Here is a 24,969-nt window from a genome sequence, read left to right as displayed (position 1 = left end):
TGTGCTCCACACAACAGATAGATAAATAAATGGAAATTGGGTCCATTTGTCACTGCCAGGGCTCGTCTGTGATTCTGTGTACCTGTGGAGTGCCGAGCCCAGCCGAGACGTGACAGTTTGTACCTGCCGGTCCCTTATCGGGTCGTCTATCACACTTGTCCCCGTGAGCCGGTTCTACCATCCTGCACATGCTACTCCTCAACCAAAGGCGAGGCAGCAAGGCAAAGAGCTATACCTTTGTTTAACGTCCTGCTGTTTGCATGCACACCTTTTGCAAAAAAAAAAAAAAACGTATCAAAGGTTGAGTTTGTCTCTGTAATGAAAAGCCACATGAAGCTTGCCAGGATAACCATCGTGAAAGAGAAAAAAACTGTGAAATTGCATTGTTGTTTTAAACGGAGAATCAACGCCCACGACTCCAAAATCATCTGCATTTTTTTTTTTTCTTCTGTCAGTGCAGTCAAAGATGAGAGCGCATTGTTGATAAAATAAAAATGGATTGGCAGGGTTTAATGGCTTTCAGACACAACATGCATTTCAGGTTTTAAAAGGATAAAAGACAATACAGCTCACTGAAATGCCTAATCAAAACCTAAGTGAGACAAGCCGCTCATCTAGGTGCATCCTTTGTTTGTGATAATTCTGTAGCCTTTTGTGTCCCAGAAGGTCTCCATGTTTTTTCTTTCTTTTTGTCACATTTGGGACACAAATATGTAAAAAATGGGACTGACAACGCTGTCTAATTTAAAAAATCCTGAGTAGAATCCTGCATGAGGTTCAGTTTAAGTAACAAAAAGTACTTTGGTTAAGGTTAGGAAAGAATTGTGGTTTCGGTTAAATGTTAATAAAGTAAACATGTCCAGTCAAGTGCTTCAAATTATCGCTGACTTTTATATTTGACCCAGACCACAGTCCTTCCCTAACCTTAACCAAATGCTTTGAGTTGCCTAAACATATCCATCAAGCTAGTTACTAAAAGAAGATTGTATTGCAGTAGCAGATACTGTAGGACAGTGAATGAAAGACTTCACTGAATACATTACACATTCAGTAGCAAGATTTTGCGGTTTACCAGATTACGTTGATTAGCGTGTCTTTATTATGAGGATAAAACAATATATATAATCCGGACAGCATAGCATTAATAACAAAACATACTTTCTTTTGCAAATTTGTAGTATATAAATGTAATTTCAAGGAGACAGGATTGTTTATTTAGCATATTTCCCCTGTAATTTCCTCTGGGAATACAAATTGTGGCACAAAATGAGGAAAACTCCTCTCATGCACAGTAAGTGCTGAGTTTACCAGAAGCAACAGCAGTTACTTTGGAACATACAAGAACTGGGTAATTATTATCTTTAGCAAAAGCTTCCATGGCTACACTTTAGTAATATTAAATCCAACAAAGACAGTGCTGCAAAGACAGTTTTCATCAAATAATAGAATAAACAAAGGTCAAATCTCATAGGTGATCTGTTTAATTGACAAATATGAGTGCACCTGTAGTTTCATGTGTGTTATATGTTACACTCATTTTTTCAACTGAACTGTAATATCCAGCCAGTAGTTCTTCTTTTCATTTTTTCACTCACACTTTTTTATACATAGAAGAGAGAGACGTTGAGGCAGAGACAGACATGAAGCCGCAGTGCAGTTGTGTGGTTTACTCTGGTATTCTGCTGACATGGGATCCATTAGGAGGGTTTGGAGGGGAGTCGGGGGGGGGGGGGGGTCAGGCTGGGGAAGAGAGAATGCACAACAGGACCAGGAAAAGAAAAAAAGAGGGAAGCGTGGGCCTAAAAATCAGTGAGGGAAATCTAGCATTGCCGAAAGATTTTCGAGCAGGCTTGGAAGCAGCGGAGAAGAAAAGAATATAGAAGGAGGAGCAAAGCGATAGAGAGAGATGTTGAGATAGCTTGGAGGAAACAAAGGAGATGAGAGTAAGCAGAGATTGAAGTTGGAAGACAGGAAAAAAACAAGGGGGAATGAAGAATGATGAGGGCGTACGGTACATATGAGAGGAGAGCTGGTAGGGGGGCTGATTCAGCTTGCTTTGCTCTGGTTAGAGAATAAAAGCTACATGACAGAACATATACAAGAAATGTAGAACTTTCAACATCGCATTACGGTAATTGTCCAAAAAAATATATTCAGGTGTGCACTTGCCTTAACCAAAATTGTGGATGACGCACAGCATTCGACCTCATCTTGGTCGGCTAATTTGCTCCCATCCAGTAAGGTGAGTCACCAAATGTTGCAAAGGACTGAGTCAGGATAGGTGCTTATATTTCAACAGAGCTTATTCACGGCATACCTCGTGCTAATGATAAGGCAGGGTGTCTGTACACATACTTAGTGATCTTTCCTGTGGTGCCCAAATGATACCCTCTATCCCTGTCATCACTAGAGTCTGCCATGCCAAACCAATGGGAGTGTCATTGTCAAGGAGATTGAAAACACCTGGAGGCTGGCATCATCCAACAGCAACATCAGTCAGTCATATTTACGCAGAATCAAACACTGACAGATGAATGTTTGTAGCCACGGGGCTGCAGCAGTGTTTGTGGTAGGGATTTACGAAATAACAGAAGAGGATGGAGAAAGAGGATGACAGGGATGTGTCTTGCTGTATTAGCATTATTTTCTGACATGCTTCATGTAATTACAGATGCTTCTCAGGGATGCACTTATCTCACTTTGCTCACTTTTCTAGGAGAATCTTATGTGATTTGCATATTTTGCAAACATGCAAATGTCCACTCTTTCCAATACATGAAACGGAATGAGCTATCAGAAACAAGACAGCTGAAGCATCCACCAACAATTTTTTTTCTTTTTTTTTACGTATAATCACTTTTTTCTCTCTTCCTTTGCATATCATTTTGAGCCTTCTGCTATTCCCTCCCCCATACCTATTCATCGAATCCTTTCGTCAGAAAGACAAATTACCCAGTGGGCTGCTCTTTTAGCTGTTATTTCTGTACAATAATCAATTTAAGGTCGAGAGAAAGAGAAGGCTAGAGAAACGTCAAATTATTCATCAGGGTCTCTCAGTAGCGAGGCTGTAGAGGGGGTGGGGGATGGTAGCGGCTACCTCGTCCTCCGTGAGATAATTAGGGAGAAGACCAAAAAGCAGAAATGTGGGTAAGATGGCAGGTCAGCAGTGAGAGAGAGAGAGAGAGAGAGAGAGAGAGAGAGAGAGAGAGAGAGAGAGAGAGAGAGAGAGAGAAACAGGAAGACAGAGATGGAGTGTAGTAGGTGCAGAGTTGGGGGGGATCATAGCTTCTCTGAGAGCAGTTTGTTGTTATATTTGGAAGTCTTGAGATGGTGTTTAGTTTGTCGTCCCAGCAACAGACAGATACACATGAGGGGACGGAGGACAGACAGCTGGGGCCGGTGACGAGTGAAGGGGAAGTGCGGAGAGGGAGGAGGAGGAGGAGGAGGAGGAGGAGGAGGTGGAAGAACTCTGAGGGGAGCACTACTCAGAGTTAGCTTCGGTTAAACTACTCAGGAGAAAAAGAAGGATAGCACGAGGAGGAGAGGAAAAATGAGCCAGGCTCTCTCTTGTGGCGGGTGTTTATTCAGAGACCTCTTGTTTCCTACCAATTAAAGGGGCTAGGGGACTCAGCACAAACTCCCTCCCTCCTCTGCTCAATCTGTCTTCACTCTCTTCTTTCCCTTCTTCTGCAATGTTTGCTCCATCTGCAAATTTTGATAATTAAAGCATCTCACAACGGACACTTACACATGTGCTTTAACCCTCTAAGTTCTCCCATTTGACATTTTCATTAAATTGACATTCTAACACAAACACTTAATATATAAATGGATCCCTCTCTGTGGAATAATCTTTACTATGTTTATCTTGTTTTAATTACTTCTATTATCGACAACAGCTTGCATTCATTCTGTTCTTATCTGTAGCATTCCCTGTGCTGCTGCAATGACCCAATTTCCCCAGAGGGATCATTAAAGTTTCATCTTTCACCCCTCATTCATTTCTCTCCCCATTCATTCCTCCCTGGTGCAGCTCGGTCCAAACCAAACAAGCTTGTCGTTATACTCGATTTTTCTTCCCGTTCCTCCCCTAAATCATCTGCCTCTCCATAACTGGAAGAGGTTTGCGCCAAAGACTACTGTTTTCCAGGCTGTAACGCGCAGCAACTGAGATATTGCATTTGTGGATTTATTTGTCTTCTCACAAGATCAGATGTTGATGGTGATAAGCTGTGGATGTATGTTTGCACTGAGCTCAGAATGTGTCATGGGCGGGGTATGAAGGATTCAGAAATAGAGGGAATGGATGGAAGGATGCTGGGAAACCACGGTTGTTTCACATCAGCTGAATAGCGGTAATTTGGTGCTGTGCCTACTACATCACCTCATTTGCACACATCATTATTAATATTAATCATCTGACACAATGCACTCATTCATGCCTTTTTTGCCTATATTCTGCATCTTTCCACATATCCATCAGCTATTAAAGAAATAATATATTGGATGGTGTCAAAATGCAGCCTCTAGCCTTGGAGTCATGTGATTGTGCTATCTGTACCTGCACTGTCAGCATATTTCACCGTCACGATAATGTTATTTACCCCGGTTGAATAAAAGCATTGTTGTGTTATGGTGTGTATCCTACTGCACAATCTATGCCTTTCAATCAGTGTAATATGACCTGGAATATAATGCCACACTGTTAAATATTTGTGTGAAAACAGCCCATAATTCTGTCTGGTTTCTGTCTGATTTGTATTATCCCCCCTTTTTCATTTTTTTTATTTTTTCCCCTGTCACTCTGGAGAGCATTGCATACCTGCCCAGAGCCTCTTTCTCTCCTGGGCCCTGAGTTGTCTCTCAGATTGATGACAGGGATAGGGCTAGGGCACCTCAGGGTACATTATGATGCGAAACATAGCAGTAACTGTGAGTGTGTGTACTGTATTGTGTGTGTGATTTGTGTGCGTGCACGTGATTGTTTGTTGGGCCATAACTACTCCTATTTTGGCACCCGCCTCGCCATAAAACAAATGCGCTACCTCGCAGTGACTGTCGTCTAGTCAATGTTGCATTCACTGTACGCTCTACTTTCTTTTGTGTCTGTTTCTCTATTTCTACCCGTGCTTGTATTTCTTTGTCTTCCTCACTTTTCTCTTTGTTACAATACATCGCCCGCCCCACCACCTACTCTTCCTCATCCTCCTCCTCCTCCTCCTCCTCCTCTTCTCCATCGCCTCTCTTTGTGACCCGGGTGCACTCCTCCCTTGAAGCATCTCTCCTGGGTTTTGCTTTTTTATTATTTCCATCTCTATCCCACTTTCTCTTCTTTCACAAACAAAGGCCAGGTAGGAATTTGGGTAGATGCTGATTTAATATGACTTACTTTAAACAAAGAGCAGCCCACTAAGCATCAAATGTACGCTCTGTATGCAGTGTGTAATTGCACATGCTCTGAAGTTTGCCCCTCTCTTGCTTTTTGTGTACAGTTCAAGTAAGGTGCTTATTTAGAACTCAACCTAGCCCAGGGTGATTTTCCTAACACCATCACTGAGGTCATACTGCTCAAACAAAGGTTTCTATGGGCCAGTTTGCTTGAATACATTTTTTTCTCAAGGTCTTACTGCTGTCTGCTTCCCAATTCTTTTGTTATGTCAAACAAAGCCCACAAAGTCTTTCTCACCAATCTCATTCCTTCAGGGGGATTCATAGGCCTTATTAGTGGAAAAATCTAGAAATGTGTTGGTTTTTCTGTCCGGACAAAAAATTAATTGACACACTCACATACACACTTACATGCAGGCTACCCTCCGCTAACCATATTTTATCTACTCGTTAATGTTCCCAATTACTCTGTCAAACACTGCCAACGTTTTGCAGCGTGGCACGCTTATTGAAATGGTAATGCAACCACAGTGAAAGTCTTTCATTCACTGGCTTCTAAGTGGATTTATTCATGACAATTTACTCTTCTCATGCAGGATTACACTAATGAGAGGGTTAAAGGGTTGTGTGTGTGTCTGTGTGTGTGTGTGTGGCTTTTCTCTGCTTTCATGCGAAGGACTCTTGCCCCGGAGAGAAAGGGCCACGTTTCTACTGCCTCCAGCTCTCTCCATTATTTAGAAGAAGAGGACTTGATTTGGTTTTGTACCATTTTCTCATCCTCGTGCTCATTGGCATTCACTTCCTGCTATCTAAAGGATTCAGGTGTCTACTATAGCTGTCACAATTAACAGCGCAAACAGCTTGGTTTTTGTGTGTGTGTGATTTTCTATTGGATTTGAATCACAAGCCAGTGTTTTGAATGTCTCAATAGTCAGTGAAATGCTTCACACCTGGAACGGGCCTTAAATGTAATAAAGAAAGGCTTTGTTTATGTCACAGGGCCAGATTGTAAGCCACCTCCTTGCAGGAGGTCAGATCCCTATGGGGAGGTGTTGTTAGCACTGATCTCAGTATGTAGGTCATTGTACTTTGTGCTCAACAGTCCCTAGGTATTGCCTCCTCTCCACTGCCGTTTCAACCTGCTACTGTCAACGCCCTGTCACACACCTCACTGTGTCCCCTCGCCTGTCCCTCATTAGTGTCATGCACATAACATTCTCAGTTGTTTACTCTTCCACCTTCTATTATCATCCGTGCCAGAAGGAATTCCTGGTCAGTTCGGAATAATTAAAGCAGTTTTGGTGCTGCTAGAGCTTGTGGTCATTTCACACTCGTCGCTAATTTGGGAGTTATTGGCAGGTGCTTTGCATAAAGGACGTGCCTATTGAGTTTAGTTACAACACACATTTAACTTTTATCTGAGATGGTTATATGACTTTATGGCAACAGGTTGAAGAGCTCATAGTCTATAAAGTGAAGGCTATACAAAACAACAGGTGGTAAGATCAGACATCACACCCACACACATAAACATTTTATTTAGACTTCAAAAAGATTTAATCACACAGGGCTTGCATTATCAGAACACTGAAGGAGCGCTCCATTCTTGCAAATGTAAGACTGCATATGAGAGTGCAAAGTACAGCCACCCGATACCTTCAGTAAACTTTATTTTGCAAAGAACTGTGTCCTTCCACATACATTGTGCGCCCTCAGGAAGTACACACTTCCCTGAATGCATTTTCAGGTAATGAATGGATCATGCAGACATCCTGAGTAAGCTTGGTTTAATGAAAAGTGAATTATAAAATGTACTCAAAAATGATTAGCATGTCAGATGTTTTTAATGCTTGTGTGTACACAGATGATATATCTGCTTGAGGAAATAATATAATAAGATTAATATTTAGGGGAACTGTTTTTTATTTTTATTGTAAAGTAATCCAATTTATGGAGAGTGCGCCAAATGAAACATGTTGAACCTCTGTGGGTTTACGCCTACCATTGACATACCAGTCAGTGAAAACTAAAGATAGTAATTGCCCATGTAGCCTGGAAACCTGCCATAATTGCAGAAATGTGAAGTAAACGATATAGTTGAGATACTATAACCCAGTTTATTAAATGGTAATCAAATCAGTGCAGCAAATGAACTGACTCCCCAGAGCTTCAACATAGAGGGTTTTCCCCTCTATAGATGGATGTGACTGCAACCAAGGAGCAGACAACACATGGCTATGATGTCATGATAGCCTGTCATGAAATACTGCAATATGGTAATTCCTCAGCACATAAACATACCCTGATGATAATGATGAAGTTAACATTTATGTCACAGCTGATCTGGTTAATTATGAAATAATGAAAATATGAGTTAGTTGATATATGATATCCGGACAGGGGGGAAGTCATCTATGGCCAAATTTCTTTTTAAAATAAAATCAGATAAATGCTCATATGCTAACATGCTCACATTGATGATGTTACTATTTTGATGTTGAGTAGGTATAATGTTTACCTGAGTCAATGTGTTGGTTAAGCGTGCTGCAAACATTATCTAATTATCACTAAACACAGAGTATAGCTGATAATTGTTCATAAAACAGAATGGTGGTGCTAGATGAAAAGTCAGTTGATCATTACACATTATACATCATACTCTGCGGATCTTGAACATGTGTACCAAAATTCACTGCAACCCATCCAATAGTAGTCAAGATATTTCACTAAAGAACCAAAAAGTCAGAGGATCACAGAAGTCATTAAAATGTACCCTCCGGGGACCTTGGAATATCTGCTGTAAATTTCATGGTAATCCATCTAATAGTTGTCAAGATATTTAACTGAACCACAAATGTCAACCTCATGTTGCTGCTAGAGAAAAAGTCAAGAGTTCACCAAAGTCAGTAGGTTTCATCATCTGGGAACCATGGATGTTTGCTCAAAGTTTCATAACAATCTATCCAATAGTTGTCAAGATATTTCAGTCTGGACCACAGTGCTAGACTGACCAACATTCTGCTGCTAGCATGGCGCTACCAGTTCATGGTGTGTGCCCACTTGACATCAGAAATGACATTTTTATGTATAAACCACGCAGCACAATGTCATGTGTGAATGACATAGCTCAGAGCAGTTTCTCTATGTTATGTTGCATGCTTCAAACTAAATGAGCATAAGCTATTCGTGGGAATGTTTTCAATAAAAACACTACGTATTTCATAAACAAAAGAGAAAGTGCACATGTCTGCATCTGCATCTGTTTTTCTTAACATGTGTAACAACTTTTTGGCCTGTGTCTCCACCGAACCTCTCTCCCATTCCTTCAGTTGATTAAATTCTCTATAGGTCATAAAGATATCTACAGCACATATTCTTAAATCTTAAAACCAAACACAGTGTAATGCTTGTACACGTTTACACATATCTCTTATTTGATTCTCAAATGATTTAATATTGTATGCCTACATTAGTTTGTTAGATTGTACCAGCATGTTCTCCTTATTGTTGCACTCTGAATCTGCACCACCCATATTAAACCTATTTATTAAAATACTCTGATCACCATTCTTCAAAATGATGTAGTGCCAAAGTCTTTTTTCCACTTTATGCTGCCACTCAGAACCAAATAAATACATCCTTTGAAAACACTTATTTTGGTTGCTTTATTGTCATAAGGCAATTGAGAGAAATCAAGAATTTTGAGGCAACAACAGGAACTGAGTCAACCCAGTGCACTTTTGTGTGATTGACAATTTCCTCAGAGCTGTTCAACCTCTATTTCACCCAGCTCCTCTGCCACTTCACTAATTCTCCTAATCTGCTTCATGTCCGTTTGTCTCTCTGTATCTGCCCTCTCCTTATTCCGAGCAACGTTTTTTCTCTTTCTCTTCCTCCTGTCTTCTTTCTTACCGAGGGATAGAATGAGTGGAGGAGATTAAAAAGGAGGTTACACAATCCTTTTAGCTGGTTTTTAATGTCTGCTCCTCACGAGTGATATGTTCTGCACGTACATCAACAGGATTAGCGTGTCAGAACATCCAAGAACTGATGAACCGGTGCAGGGAGCCATCTTTACACACACACACACGCACACACACACACGCAAAAACAATTAGGTCTATCTGTGGACCTGCAGTATTTACATGACACACCCACTTTGCTACATGACATACCCACTTGGTTAGGTTTAGGTATGTAGGCATGAGTAGTGAGATGTTTAGGGTGAGGATAAGAATATCCATGTGGGATAGTTTGTATTGTAAAGTGGGCATGTCATGTAAAGTGAGTGTGTGCAATACAGCAGATAAACTCCTGTCAGAATGCGGTGCCTCTTGATTGGTTGTATATGCCCAGCACACATGTACCGTCATTTCTCTATCACACTTTCCTTTCTTTTGCCTTTTTCATAATAGTAAAATAGCATACTAATAACTTTAACAGACTTAATAGAGAGACCAAAATAGTAACATACACATGTGACATATTCTGCAAAGTATATGTGCAGGTTGGACATAAGACACAGGAAACAGAACAGGGTTAGGGTTAGGGGTTAGGGTTAGGGTAACATGACAGTGACAAAATTATCATTCTAGATAAAAAAGATATTTGCAAAAATACAAATAAATGACTGTCTGATACAGATTCAGATTGCAGAGGTCAACCTTTGGTTAACATGTGACAGATCTTACATGAAGGTGTCTTCGAAGCTTTTGCCGTGGTACTTCAGGCCAGACAGAGCCACTTTATGCAGAAGGAAAGGTTTTTTGAATGTGAGCAAGAGAAAAGAAAAAGTTAAAGAGTAAAAATGTTGCCTAACAAATAATATAACTGGGAGCTTTATCCCTGGTAAGTGAGTCCCTATGTTGAGTTAATTGGCTCTCCAAACATAAAATAGATTTATGGCCCTGCATGCAAAAAAAAAATCTGTTTGCCTTGGGACTTTTTTTGAGTAATGATTTCTTTGCAGAAAATGAAATTCAAATAGGGGAGCTTGGGGAGGACATGCAAGGAATTTTTTTTTCCTTTATAAGCAGTGTGTGGTGTCTTCTGAAGGTTTGTGTGTATTCCGCAAACTCTCGTGTCATAGTTATGAGGCTGAGATAATGCATGTGTCCTTATTTGTATGTGTAGGAAATTCATTAGGGCCCAAGCGCCAACTGGTGTGAAGGTCTTATTGTAATTAAAAGTATTCTTTTATTATTTTTCTTCATCAAATTAAAATGCATTTTAAGGTGCTGGGGGTGCTCAAAAACACACAAGATGTTGCACATGCATCATATGTGACAAAAATGTATATTTGATATGGATCTTGGGCCATGGTGTGGCAAATTGGCTCATAGTGTCCCCTAACAATTTTCGAAGTCAAAGCCCCTGTCTTTAAATTTGATGCAGAAGAACAGAATTTAGTAGGTAGATGTAATATCTCGAGTCTTTAAAAAAAGCTCCCTGAAGTCATACCTTAAGTTCAACAGGAAGTCAGCCATTTTTGCACAGTTTTTGCCATTTACAGGTGTACAAACTCCTCATGGTCAGTCACATATAAAGACCTTGCGATGCTAAATGGCCGCGGTTTTGGGTTTTCATAAAGCGACTTGACATGATGTGCCAGTCAATTTGCATGTTTCGCCACCAAACAGGAATGTCCAATGTACATCGTCCAATCTGCCCCAAATTTATCATGCTTGATAAGAGTCAAGACCTAAACACATCTGTATGTCCACGTTGAGTCATAGACATATGGAGGCTCAATAGTGCCCCATTCTAAATTTCAAGGAAGCAGCCCATGTGGCACATGTTACCTTGATGAACAAAATTTGACACATGTAATACCTTAATACTTAATAAAAAGCATTTTGTTGTCATGCCCTAAACCCACAGAAAGTTAGCTATTTTGAATGTTGTGTGCAATTATAATGCGTTTTTCAGCCATTCACTGGTGCCTTACTTTTACGATTTCCTAGCAGGTAAGCAAGATGTACTTCATTTGGACAGCAAAATCCAAAGACATTCATGATGTGAAGCTTTTCACTTTTCATGGTACAGTGTCGTCACGGGGAGGCGAACAATTTGCATGTTTTGCCATGAAAGAGAAAGCATTGAAACTTGACTTAGGTTGTACCATCTCTTTCAAAACTGACTGAATTTACTTGGGTGCAGTTCATATTATGTTACTGACAGTATAGGTCAAAAATTCAGCGGGCACAAACAACCTATAGTTATGTTTAAACCATCTAGCATCTGTAGTAATTATGACCCAGGCAAGTGACAGCTCAGATGATGTCAATACAAGGTGACAAATCTTTATATTAGGAGGAGACCACTGTTCGCTTCCTGTTCACGTTTCCAACCACCAGTTGGGACAGTTTTTCAAAAACCGCAACTTAGATTGTTATGGTGTTTGCTGTTGCCATGACAATGAAGAATGTTGTGTAACTTTAAGGAAGTAATCTTAACCCACACCACATTTCAAGCGATCGTTTTAACCCAAACCATGTTCCTTCCCAAGGCAAGTGGTTTTTGTGCCTTAACTACAGTGTTGACACACCATAAATCATATGTATTTATTACGATTACTGCTGATAGAGGTGGCGCATTAGAAAACACTTCTACGGTTTGTTTTGGAGTGCAGGTACAATCGACCTATGTGGTTGTTTCATTATGTGGATGTATACACATCTATACAGAGCTGCGCATATTGGTTTTTCTGTGGAGCAGCTGTTTCTCCTGCAGCTCTCTGTCTCTCCAGACTCCAGATCTGTTAGAGGAAGGAGGAGAAGGGGAGGAGGAGGTGATCGAGGAGAGGGGGGCTGGGCAGTGGGGGCTTGGATAGGAGCAGAAAGGTAGGGGGTAGGGAAAGCTCAGGAGATAGATTGTGAGAAAGAGTCAAGGATTGCATATCTACTGGGGTTGGATGATTGCTGTATTTTTGGGGTTAGCTTTGGGTATTTATTATATTTATATATTTTCAAGTGCGTGCCCTGGGATATTTTAGTCATAGAAGGCTGGTTTGTATTTGAGCTGAAATGAATGTTTTGAAGCACTGGGAGACATTAAGACTTCAGGACAGTGTAATAGATGCCAGTACTTATTTTTACTTATTACTACTTACTCTTGGAATAATGTGTTTTAGTGCGGTCTCAGTCCAGAGTGCCACAGAAAAAAGGAGGAACCATAATTCCAGCTTCTGCCTCTGTCTTTTTTCCATTTTAGTATTTACATATCTCTGAGATCGTCTGATGAAATATAAGTAAAATAGCCACACTGAACCTACAGCATGTAGGAATAATAAGATGGCCGACAGTCCTTTTTAGAGACGGCTTGATTCCAACGTCATTTTACCAGGCAACATTTCATTCATCTTTTCATGTTTTCTCCGCTCACTATTGAACCATTTAGAGGAGATCAGTGTGTATGAGATACCTGAATAAGCTCCTGACTAAATCATGCATGTATTTATTAATAATGTAAGGGGTTCCAATCAATTAACTGCATTATGGTATAGTGAGTGCTTCTGAATAATGCTCAAGTACTGCAGATATCTGTCCAGTGACAGCTAAGGAATCAATGTCATTCACTTTTTATTGGTTAAGTCATATCTTAAGTGAATACCAACCAGTTTCTTGTTTAAAGTTGTGGGCACTGGTTTCAGCTGCCACGGTAACATGGTATTGGCAGAATTACTGTGTTTTTGACATTTTATTCCAATTTAGACAAATTTTACTTTGGTTAGAGGGATAGTTTGGGAGTCTTGTCATGCCTACAGAGTTTGCCAGGTAACCAGGCTATGAATGTCAGTGTGTACATTTTTCCACAATATAGTGACCTCAAACATTCTGCAACTGAATAAAAAAAGTAGTACCCATGACATGACATTAGTTTCTACTAACAGCCCCACAATGCAATGTATCACATGTTATATATGTGAAAAGTACAGTTAGGTGACTACACATCAAAATGATGTTTGGTAAATGCTCATATTCTTAATTTAATGCTCACTACTGTGTAAACTTTTGATTTTCTATTATTAGTGAATGGATGAGCAAGGCAGTGAAACATGTTATACATAACATATAAACATGTTATGTATATATTCAAACACTAAACCATAACAATCTTTTCTGACACAAGAAAATACGTTTTGGCAATGGAGCATTGTGATAAATACAGTTTGAAAAGTCAAGGTCAAGTGTCACCCCATTTAATTTTCTTACAAAGAAAACAGTATTTGTCATACAGTTGGCAGCTAATTTATTAAACTCAGACTCTGCTGATTGTAAAAAATGTGGTTGCATTCCTAATTTCTTGATTCCCCAAGCCTGCATGGCATTGTTCCCTACTTTAATTTGTGCTCTCTCTCTCTCTTTCTCTTTCTCCCCCTCTCTCTCTCTCTCTCTCTCTCTCTCTCTCTCTCTCTCTCTCTCTCTCTCTCTCTCTCTCTCTCTCTCCCTCTCTCTCCCTCTCTCTTTGATCTGATGAATTGTAAAATGTATGAAAATATAAAACACATAATATTAATGATGTGGAAATGCCAAAGTGCTCCATGTTTTTCTTCCCAAAAGCCAAAAATATGTCAGTAGCCTCTAAGCAGGCATTTCTTTCCAGTGAATTAGCTGATTGCTAATTGTGTGACTCCACTATAATATAAATTGGAACCAAGCACAGCTGTTGTCTCACTTTTGGCAAATCTTAGCTATAACTGATAATGAACTGAGTACTAGTGCCTTACACACTGTGACACAAGTTGGTTTAACTCGGAAATGGAAGTTCAGCGTTGAGTAACAAAGATTACCTTGATACAAAGGTAATCTTCAACTTGGGGATTAACTTTGTTTCGACTCACAAATGAAAGGTCATAAAGTTGTCTCAACATTGTTTTTTAAAGCACGACTCCATTTGCGTTTTTCCGGGATGTGCAATTCGAAACGCCCATTCCGCTGTTAGCAAAAAGCACTGACGTGGGTTATAGTGCTGATCCCCTCCACCACTTCCTCCTCCAAACATACACACACACAAACACACAAGCAGTTCGCTGACTGTTTTCCCACCATCCTCGCTCGCTGTATGTTAGAGCACAAAACAAGTCGTCCACGTATACTTTGAGCGATGTCGCAATTCTGACTCTGAGTGTGTGAGATGTTTATAAATGTACCGGATGGAGCGGAGGGACAGACAGCTGCTGAGCGCTGGGAGCTGGAGCTTCGGGACAAATAACACCCACGAGTCACACCGTTTACTGGCGGGAGGAGAGCTTTATTTTTTTTAACTTTGAGCAGCAGCAATAACGAGCGCTCCATCTGCGTGCGTTTGATTGGTCAGTTCATCTCTGCAGCTACTGGCTAGCTAGGCTGGGGTTTTATATCCATTTATATGTATGTATGTATGTAGAAACCTATATACATTCACACTTGATCCTTGTAGTTCAACTGTGGGGTGCTGGGTGGTGGGATGGGAACAAAGAAGGTGGGAATGTGGAGCGGTAGACAGACAGAGAAGGTGGTTGCTTGCTCTCAGCTTCAAAGTCTAAACAATACAGCTCAGTTTGCGATTAATAGCTCAGTCATTACATATGGTTAGGAGGCGTTTTCAGATCGTTCATAACAGCTTGCTATTACCATATGGAGCTACATATGTCTGGGTGAAATGTATCAGTGCTAAATGAAAAGGCGATAGGCAGTGGTTTGCAGACTGTGCTGTTTCAACAGGTGTTAATTATGTGTGCATACTGTCTACATTATTGGTGGACTTTGTTGCACTATGACAATGAGTAAAGTATATAGCTGAAAGTCCAGAAAGTTTTTCTGTATGTGTGTATGCCTGTGTGTGTATGTATGTGTGTTTGATGATCTCAGAAGCACCCTTGTGGAAACAGTGCCTGATGCAGAGCAGGAGAGAATATCTCCAATTGACATGAAAAATGTTACCATAGTCAAATTTAATCTTGAGAGTTGTATGAAATTTGTAAACGCGGTGTCTTACACATCCTATCACACATCCCGATTATGTTGGAAGAATCCTCTGAGAGATAGCCAGAGGACCAAGTAAGGCAGCTGTTCTTCTGTTTTTGCTTGTGTCCTTCAAAAGAGGCAAGAGTAGGTGAATGCATTACCTAAGGTAGAATCCTAATTTTAGTACATATTAATAGGAAAAGCTTTTTTCCCCATACGGTATGTATCTCCTTCTAAAGACAATGCAGAACACTGCTCAGGGTCAACCTTCTCCCTTATGCAGCAACTGCTTTGTACAGCTCTGAAAAAAACTTGGCACCAAGGCATTTAGTACATCCAAGAATGACTCCAGCAGGTCTTTAGTGAGAATTCTACTGAAGTCGGCACTTAGCTGAAACAGACAGATGACAAAACGGCAGAGAAAAGGGCATGAGTGAGGGAAAATAAGAGCAGCGTAGAGCTCTAGGGGTAGAAAGAAAAAGAAATGACAAGTATTACTGCAACAAAGACAGAGTACATGCTGTCTGACTACATCCCTGCTCAAATAGAAAAAATCAGGATTTCTATTCAGTACTCAGTTGGCAAATCATTAACTGTCTCTTACTAAACAATACAGGCCATCTGTCCATGACCACAGAGATGATTGGCTCATCAGCATTGATCTATTTTCTTTGCTGTGAGAATGTTGCAATCATCAATTCATCCAGGGGCTGTAAATCTGGATCTCTCTTCTCACTCCTAGACGCATGCTCTCACGATCCCTCTCTAATTTAACAGTGGTTTGTCCCATAGCTTGCTCTGGCAATTAGTGGATTGCTACTTTTTTTGACTTTTTGAGTGGCTTGCTGTTTCCCCCTTATCCCCTTTTTCTTTTATTTACAAGAACTTCAGGGCACACATCCTCTGACAGTAATTGCCCATCTTGAATCCCAAGCGGCATACCCAGCAATACGATCCTTTTACCTGACCTTGCACGGCTTCCTGAGACAAGAGGGCTTTGCAACAAGAGCTCTGGCTACACTTTAGAGGTCTTTACTTGGATAGGCAGTGATTTTTGACATGCTATCAGCTAGTCTGTCCAGTATTTCACTCTTCACACCCTTTGGGAGGACCATCAAAGTTCCATCCTTGGCATAGGTATCATTTGCTACCCAGAGGTGAAATTTAACATCATGGGAGAAATCTAGAATAACAAATGGATCAGGCCATTCTATTGAATCACCACAACTCATGGAAACAAAACTTGCAGTATTTATTGTTGAATCAGAAATTGGTTAAGAAAATGTGAGTTTCCAGTGTAACTTGTTCTGTTAGTAGGTTTTCAAATTGCATAGCTCATTCCCAAAGTCGGGATCTTCAAACTGTAACTGAAGTATCTTCAGAGACCCAAAGTGTTGCACTTTACTATACATTGTTCATTGAATAGCAGGGTGAACATCATCTGGATCTGAATGACTGGAGGCTGTTGTAAATAGTTCCATAATGAATGATATACAACCATCCACTACACACGCATCTCCTGATCTGTGTATCTGGCAAATCTGGCAGTCCACATGTCCAATTGAGAGCAACATTCCATTACAATTAATTGTTCATGTCTCACTATCACCTGACACCTTGACTGCTTCTTTGTGTTTGTCTTTCTTCCTTAAACTTTTCTTTCAATCTTGAATCAGTTGCATATTATTTACCATTACATCCATTACACCCTGCAAATCTTTCTCACTTCTGCCCATTGACTCCTTCCCTCAGCCTGAAAATGTAAAAAAAAAACCTTCTTTTTTAAATAAACCTGAGTATGCATGAAGCAAAACTTTAACTTCTATGGTGTTAATTACAGTAATTGTGGACCAGCAACACACAGTGGGAATGCATCAACATCAGCTATATACAAGCTACATTAACATTACTGTAATTTAAAGCAGCAGCAATAGATACACTGGATGGTTAAAACAACACTAATGTCAATTTAAAAAACTTTTGTTCCACTGAAGAGTTTTTGTTAACTATCACTTCATTGTACTTTGATGCTGCACATGTTAATGTCACATTTCATCCTTTTTAACTGAATCCTCTGATTCATTCATCTGTCTCATGAAAACAGCCCCAGTCTGCCTGCTAGCTTCATCACAGAGGGTTCATTTTTTTTTTATCACCTGTGTAGCACAGGTGGGCGGTGGTTCGTTGGTCCCTCCTTGTTAACAGTAACAGCTGTAATTTAAAAAAAAAAAAAAAAAAAAGCAAAAATAAAACAATAACAGACGTTTCCTTGTCTCATATAAGGATGCAGTGTTCTGACAGAAAACAAAATAAGCGACACTAGAACTAGAAGCAACAGTAGGAACTGCAGTAGGAAGCCAGTCTGTGCTAACAGCTGTAAAGTTATGGACAGTCTGTGTAAACGCTACTTAAGAATTTGAGAGGTGGGTAAAGGGCATTTACATACAGTCCTCTACAGCCCTGCATGTAAATGTATAAATAAAAAAAAAAAAAGGAATAAAGTGAGATTTACTGGGAGCACGGTGTGGGGAAACCCGGGAAAAATGGGAGAGTTGACAGGCTAAATGGGGCTGTAATGTTTTACAGTGCAGTGCTGTTAATATTGTCTTTGGGACTTTCAAATGAACCAAAATAGTACTTGTCTTACAGCTGGCTCTGCAGTGTGCAAAAAGGCTCTTTGAATACAAAATGAAGTAACAAGTGAGGGTTAGTTTTGACTGTGGTGACAAAAGGTGCCTTTGGCTGTCTCATGCAGGGATGCAGTGGGATAAGGTTACTGTGTGTGTGCCCCTATCTGTGGGGTTGGATTGTGTTCCTTTTTTGGTCCAGTTGGACTCTGCAGAGAGGATTATTGGAGCTGCTGCAGTAGGCCTTTCAAGCTCTGGCTCAGGCTCCAGAGGACTAAAAACAAGTCAGACACTGTCAGATCCAGGGTAGTGAGGCCAAGGGCTGATGCTTTGAAGTGGGCTATGAGATTCTCATCTAGAGGGATCAGATGGAGGGAGAAAAGAAGACAGCGAGAGGTGCAAAGCTGCAGCTAAACAGGCAAGCTGGGTTGGCTTCGTGAGCTGTAGAGGTGGGTTATGCAGTTAGAAGCCAGAACCTGCATGTGTGAATTGCTTTGACTCTGTGAAAACCTGTTAGATGCATTTGTATGCATCGTGTGAAATAAACAAGGATAATTTGATAATAAGTAAGCCGTGAAGTACGGATGCAAGAGTGAAAGAGCAGAAGGGAAAATAAGGTTAAACGGAGTAAGGGTTGTTTTAGTTTTTGAAGTTGAGTGGGAGATACGGGAGAAATATTAATGACTCTGCAATCAAAGCATGCAGAGAGAGAAAAAAAATATGTCTGTATTTTTCATAGCAGAGGTAAGAATCTGGCTTTAATTTGTGGTGATTGTCCTCTGAAAAATTCTGCAAATGTCCCTAAAATCAGGGCAGCCATATCTGGATCTCCACATTTCATCAATCACCCTGCAACAAAATTTAAACATTTATGTATCCAGGAAATGTATGAATCAGTTTTCCCTCATTCTTCTTCTATATGCAGGCAGGTTTGGCAAACGCCTCTGAATGAAGGGACATAGGGCTAAACAGCAGTGTCAGCAACATCCCTCTTATCGTGAGAAGTAGATGTCAGAATATGTTTCAAGATAAGCAGCATTTATGAACAGCGTAGAGATAATAAAAGACAAGAAAAGAGACTCCGAGGCAAGGAAGTGGGAGGAATTGAAGATGGTCTTATTTTGAGAATCGGGGTACTTATGTTTGAGTATGTTTGTATGGTTTTTAGTTGGGCATGCATAATTTCTTATTATAACTTAATAAGCAGATTCATTTTCCCTTCTGAGAATATAAACAGTCAGTTTTACAAACACATGTTCCGGATTATCCCCGCGCTTACTCAGCACAATAGTATAACATGCGTAAACGAGCCAACTCTTCCTTGTTCACATACACACAAACACACGCACACTTATGAGAACATTCTTCACTAACCTTCATAAGCTTCCTCTGCTTTTAACCCTTATCTCTCCTCGCCTTATTTCTTACGCTAAACCGACGCTATCACCGAAAATAAATCTTTAACAAAAAGGTTTTGGAGGAAATAGTCCAGGCTTTCAAATCCTATGGAGACATTAGGACCTCACACGATAGTAAAAACAGATGTGTAACCTGATTGCTTTTGGAATTATAAGATAGTATCAGTCAATCAATCAGCATACACACACACACACACACACACACTCACACTGTACTCCGCGTACAATTGCGATGGTCTCACTTTCTTCCTGTCTGAAGTAACCTCAACCATGTTTTTGTGTCCCACGAGGAATGCCTTTTATCATGTGACACGGTGGTGTTGGCGGAGGTGGGGGTGGGAGAGGGGGCGGGTGGGTAGGGGGGGGGGGGGGGGGGGGGGCGGTGGTGGTCATCAGACAGCTGTTTCCCATCAGCACTCAGTCAACTGCAGTCAGCCAGTCGCAACCCTGCTCGGAGGATCACAGGGGCAGAACAGCGGAGTGGAGCTCAAAGAGATGTAGGGGCCGAAATACTTCCAATTAGAAGGTCATCCCAATTTGTTCTCCCATATCCACAGCGCTCATCAGGCGTCTCGGGCCCGCTTGCCCAGTGTTACGTACAAATCCGTAGCCAGGGGTGAATGGGTTGCCGCCATCTGGGAGTGATTATGCCTTTTCCTCATTGTTTCCTGTCTTTTCACCCCAACCCAGCTCCACTGAATTCTGCTGTTCTGCTCTCTGTGTTGGCTCAGCTCCCTTGGCTTGTTCAGGTTCTAAGCCCCCCCTGTAATTTAAGACTGGGAATGCTTAACAGCAGTCACTCATGCACAGGCGTCTACATTAGCACATGTTGTTCACCTCATCAGGAGAAAGAATCTGCTTAGTGATGTGAAAGGAAAGACTGTTTTCATTCATGATGTACCACTTTCTCTTTTACAAATCCTCCTTCCTCATATCCATCCTCAGCTTCTCGCTTGGAAATAATAGCCCCATAGTATAGTAGTAAGATCTGAGAATATTCTGGTTGATTTTTTGACATGTTAGTGTTTAGAATCTTTTGCCTCTACTCCAAAATGTGCTCCTCTTTGTGCTGTTTAGGGCTTGAGGCTATACAAAGACAGAAAGGAGCTGCTTGTGTCCACCAGAAAATCACGCTATTCGGTCATGCTCTTTATGGATGCAAGTTTGCTTTGTCTTCAGTTCAGCTTCTGGCTACAAGCTCATTTTCTGTGTGCAGGCTTCTCGTTGTGGAAAGATGATAAATTGCTGTGGTAGCTTTCCACTGCCTGCTAGCGGAGCCGTCTGGAGCTCACCTATGTGCTCTGTAGCAGTGAATCTTCTCATCTTACTGTCTGACAGTAAGGCAACCAGCTTTCTCAGCAGCTAGTCTCAATAAACCATATTCTCTGTTTGAGTAAGGGAGTAACCCTTTGAGGGTTCCTGTGAATTTTTCAAATCACAGATGAACAGATACAGACGGCTGACAAATTAAAGGAAAAACTTGTACAGGTCTCAATATTTAATTCTTACAGTGGGGGGGGGGGGGATCCGGTGGCTCTGTTGTGCCAAGGAGGGCATTTTTCTGGCATGGTTTGGGTCAGAGTGAAGGGTCACTGCAAATCAATGAATGGTTTGATGAGAATGAATGTGTGAATCATATTTTATGGCCTTTGCTGCCACCAGATCTCTACCCAATCGAACACATCTGGGAGATTTGGACCGATGTGTTAGATAGCGCCCTCCACCACCATCAACAAAACACCAAATGAGGGGATATCTTTTGGATGAATGGTGCTCATCTCTTCAGTAAAGTTCAGGCAATTGTAGAATCAATTTATGTTGTTTTTTCCTTTTATTTGTCAGCCATCTTTAGCTGTCTCAAGAAATCAATCACAGTTTATTTTGAGCATGAGCTGTTGTGCTGCTTTTAAAAATTGTTGCTAGACAGAGCTCACGTATAACACTTTATTATGCTGCCTTTAAACAACACTTGTAAGGTCGTATTTTCAGCACGAGAAGTCAAGTACACACTATCCTGCTGTTCAAATGGTAATAGTCTTGAAACACTTGCTAGGTCATGAACAATAAAACAGATTGTGGCCTTGTTTCCATTTAAAAACTTGTGAATGATTGTGTTTGCATGGCATTTCATGCAATTCACACTTATTCCACTTACTCGTGGCATTTCACTGCCATGCTCAGAATACAAAACGGGGAAACAACAGAAGAAATTAATAAAAAAGAATTAAAAAGCAATTTGCCTTTTCCCTGACATTTAAAAAACGCATTAGCATGCAGTTTGTCACAACTTCTGAGCTCAGAGCTGTAAAATTCCCACTTGTGAAAGCTGTGTATACCACATCAGTCATTAAATGGACTCTTGCCGTTGACATAATAAGCACTATTCCACTTGAAGGCACCAACAATATTAGCAGATATTGTGATTTTTGATTTTGTCAAATCATGGTCAAACATTATTAAATTCCACTTTATTGACTGGTCTGCTTTTTTTGTGTGTTTTCCAGTTTTACGTGACGACTTCAGACAGAACCCAGTAGACGTTATGGTTGCGGTGGGTGAGCCCGCAGTGCTGGAGTGCCAACCACCCCGTGGGCACCCCGAACCCACAATCTCCTGGAGGAAAGATGGTTCCAACTTAGATGACAGAGATGAACGCATTACTGTAAGAGACCTTATTTTTTGCCTTTAAACATTACAGATCATTCTGGGTTAAGTTAGTTCACAATAGTTCACAAAAAATCAATTTAATTCCATCATTCTCACCATCACGTAACACATCCAGACAGTTACTACATCCACATGATACAAAACAGAACTCTTGGACTTAAATTAAGAATGTGGCTTCACAACTCTTGGACTGTGTTGTGCAAGGCTTTAGTAGTAAATCTTTCATATTCAGTTGCCCTTTTTTAGAACGCCAACAACCAATTAACTCTCACCTCAATAATTTGGAAGCATAGAAGAGCAAGCTTGTTAAGTCTAGACCAAAAAATAATTTTCTTGTGGTCACGAGAGCTCCTAAAAATAACACTTATATTGTCTCCAAGTTCCTACCCAGAACTCAAAATGCTAGGAGGACTTTAAAAATATGTTTTTTGACAGACAAATGCAAACTGTAAAATAATGGATCAGGAAAAAACTGCATAATATGCCTTTTATATATTCCTGATGGCAAAAATATACACAATAGCAAAAAACAATAACACGCTGGCAGTAGTAAGAGTCATTATATGAGCTATAGCATGGTATTATTGTAATCTAATATATTAAGTTGTCTTCTGGCATGCAGTAGACAGCAGTGATTTCCTTTTCATGTTTCTTGTAAACTTAAGTGATTTCAGACTCAGAAGGATTTGATGGGTTAGACCAGCAAGATCAGGAGTTATCATCCCTTTAACTCAAGGACAGGATCAGGTTTCAGCAACTCAGATGATTTGTGTGTGTGCGTGCATGCATGTGTATGTATGTGTGTGTGTGTGTGTGTGTGTGTGTGTGTGTGTGTGTGTGTGTGTGTGTGTGTGTGTGTGTGTGTGTGTGTGTGTGTGTGTGTTGATTTGTTTATTTGAATGTCTCTGCATGTTCCTGGGGACACACAAGAGCAGATTCAAAGCTCATGTTAGTGTGGAGTGACAGGTAGAGTCTCTCTGGGAGACTGTGATGGACAGAGCAGCTATCTCTGATTTAAGGAGAGGCATGGATCAGAGCCAGGCAGAGGCTCCTCTGAGGGAAATACAAAGGCTGCTTTTTGCTTTGTACTTTCTGCGTGCCTGTCTCTGCCCTCCCTAATCATCTGTTCTATATGGAAATATGTCTTTGCCATGAGAGTTCATTCAAAGACATTACTTACTGTACAAAGACCAAAGGAGTCCACCACAACTGATTCATGGCTTTACTTCCCATCCTTTCAAGTGTTTTCCTTGTGTCCTGGACCTTAATTTATTGATAGTGATATATAGATAAAGTGGTGAGTTAATTCTTAAGACCCCTTTTGGAAGGTTGCAATACACAAGCATGTGATTTGTGGATTTTTAAGTGTCTTTATTACATTAAAAATACATGTAATTCACACTATAATAAGCTTCAAAGTATGTGTGCCTTTAGGGTATCTAAGGCTATGTGAAGAAGAGAGCAAACATATTGAAACAGAGCAGAAACGAAAGTTGAGGTTTCAGTGTCCGAGATGGAGGATCGACAAACCACATGTGGATTTCTTTGCAGTGGAATTGCTCCTAAAAGCGAGGAGCGGTCAGTCCAGGAAATAAAAAAGCTCTCGTTCTGCTCTTTAATCAGCTGCTAAAGTTACTAGTGCAGCAGTATTTACAGCAAACAGCAAAAGTTGCAGAACACAAGTATAGCATTAGTCAGTGGCATTGGTTAGGAGCAAGATCATCTTTGCAGTCCTTGAGGAATACTTCACTGGCATCATTACATTACATTTCCACAAAATTTGATATCGGTTCATCAAGGGGCAATTATTCTATCATGGACCTACAAGGCCAAGTGCCCACGGATGCTTGATTAATCTAGGAGGCAAATCATTTTTTTAAACCCAGGGTAACCTCAATCACCTGAATTTAATATGCTTATGCATTTGATGAAAATATCAATGCTTACTTACTTATGGAATGGAAAACTACAGTATGGGGAAGATTATGAGCAAATGATAGAGCTGACATTTAAGTAATTGAAAAAAAGTCCTGTATTCATAGGTTCCCTATATGTGCCACTGGTATTAATAACTGTGTTGCTACTATCTTCCACGTGCAAATAAAGCTGCACAAAAATGTAACTATATTAAAAAGGCTGATGTTTTTTGGCAGGAACATACTAAGCACATTGAGCCAATCAAACACTGTAAAATACAGTTACTGTCCACAAAAACATGCAGCCTGTCTTCCAACAATGTCAGATTTCATTTATGGTTTGTTCATGGCAACATAACGACCTCTGTAATTCTATGTAATCATTGAGTTATGTTTTTAGTCATATGCTGTGAACATTTATGAGAGTACATTTATGCACTGGTTATATTTGTCCTTTTATGCTAATGTGAGTCTAAACATCCAAACCTAATCCATTGAATAGTGACAGGAAAGTTTGAATCTGCAGTACCAGTTCCCAAATTCCGCCACTTACTCCTTGTGATTACCAGCGGTTGGCATTGTGTATAAAAGTACACACAACCACAGGTCACACCACAGTTTGTCAAATCCTCCTCTTAAACCCACATTATTTGCAACAGATTTGGAATGTCAGCCATAGTTAGGCCATTCATACTTGTTATTTATTTGGTGTACAGTATGCGCTGTTTGTGGTGGAAGGTTAGCCTGGAGGAGCCTGCCTAATGAATGAAAGGCTGTTGGTTTCATCCCTGCAGCAGCAATTTAATGATGTATTCCATCTGCAAGCTGGTGAGTGGAGAGTGCCCACCGAGCCAGGTGCTGTCTTGCACAATGCTGAATCCCCTGCCTGCCTCATGGACACAGCTCTGTAGTCAGCCTTGATCTCTGACCTCTGTTAAGAAATAGCAAGGCATAACAGGCCGTGTGTGAATATATATGAATAGATCAGTTCCATTGCCTAGTGTGA

General features: G+C 40.5%; 1 protein-coding gene across 1 annotated transcript in view; it reads left to right on the top strand.

The window, feature by feature from the left end:
* Positions 1 to 24,969, top strand: part of LOC133993756 (roundabout homolog 1-like) — a 79,900-nt gene that overhangs the window by 37,273 nt on the left and 17,658 nt on the right. The window contains exon 3 of the mRNA XM_062432813.1: positions 21,885 to 22,042. Within this exon, the coding sequence (XP_062288797.1) occupies positions 21,885 to 22,042 (158 nt within the window). The remainder of the gene's footprint in view (positions 1 to 21,884; positions 22,043 to 24,969) is intronic.

Source organism: Scomber scombrus, chromosome 14, assembly GCF_963691925.1.
Source record: "Scomber scombrus chromosome 14, fScoSco1.1, whole genome shotgun sequence".
Lineage (NCBI taxonomy): Eukaryota > Metazoa > Chordata > Actinopteri > Scombriformes > Scombridae > Scomber > Scomber scombrus.
Note: the sequence above shows the minus strand (reverse complement) of the source record. Positions and strands in the feature narration are given on the sequence as shown.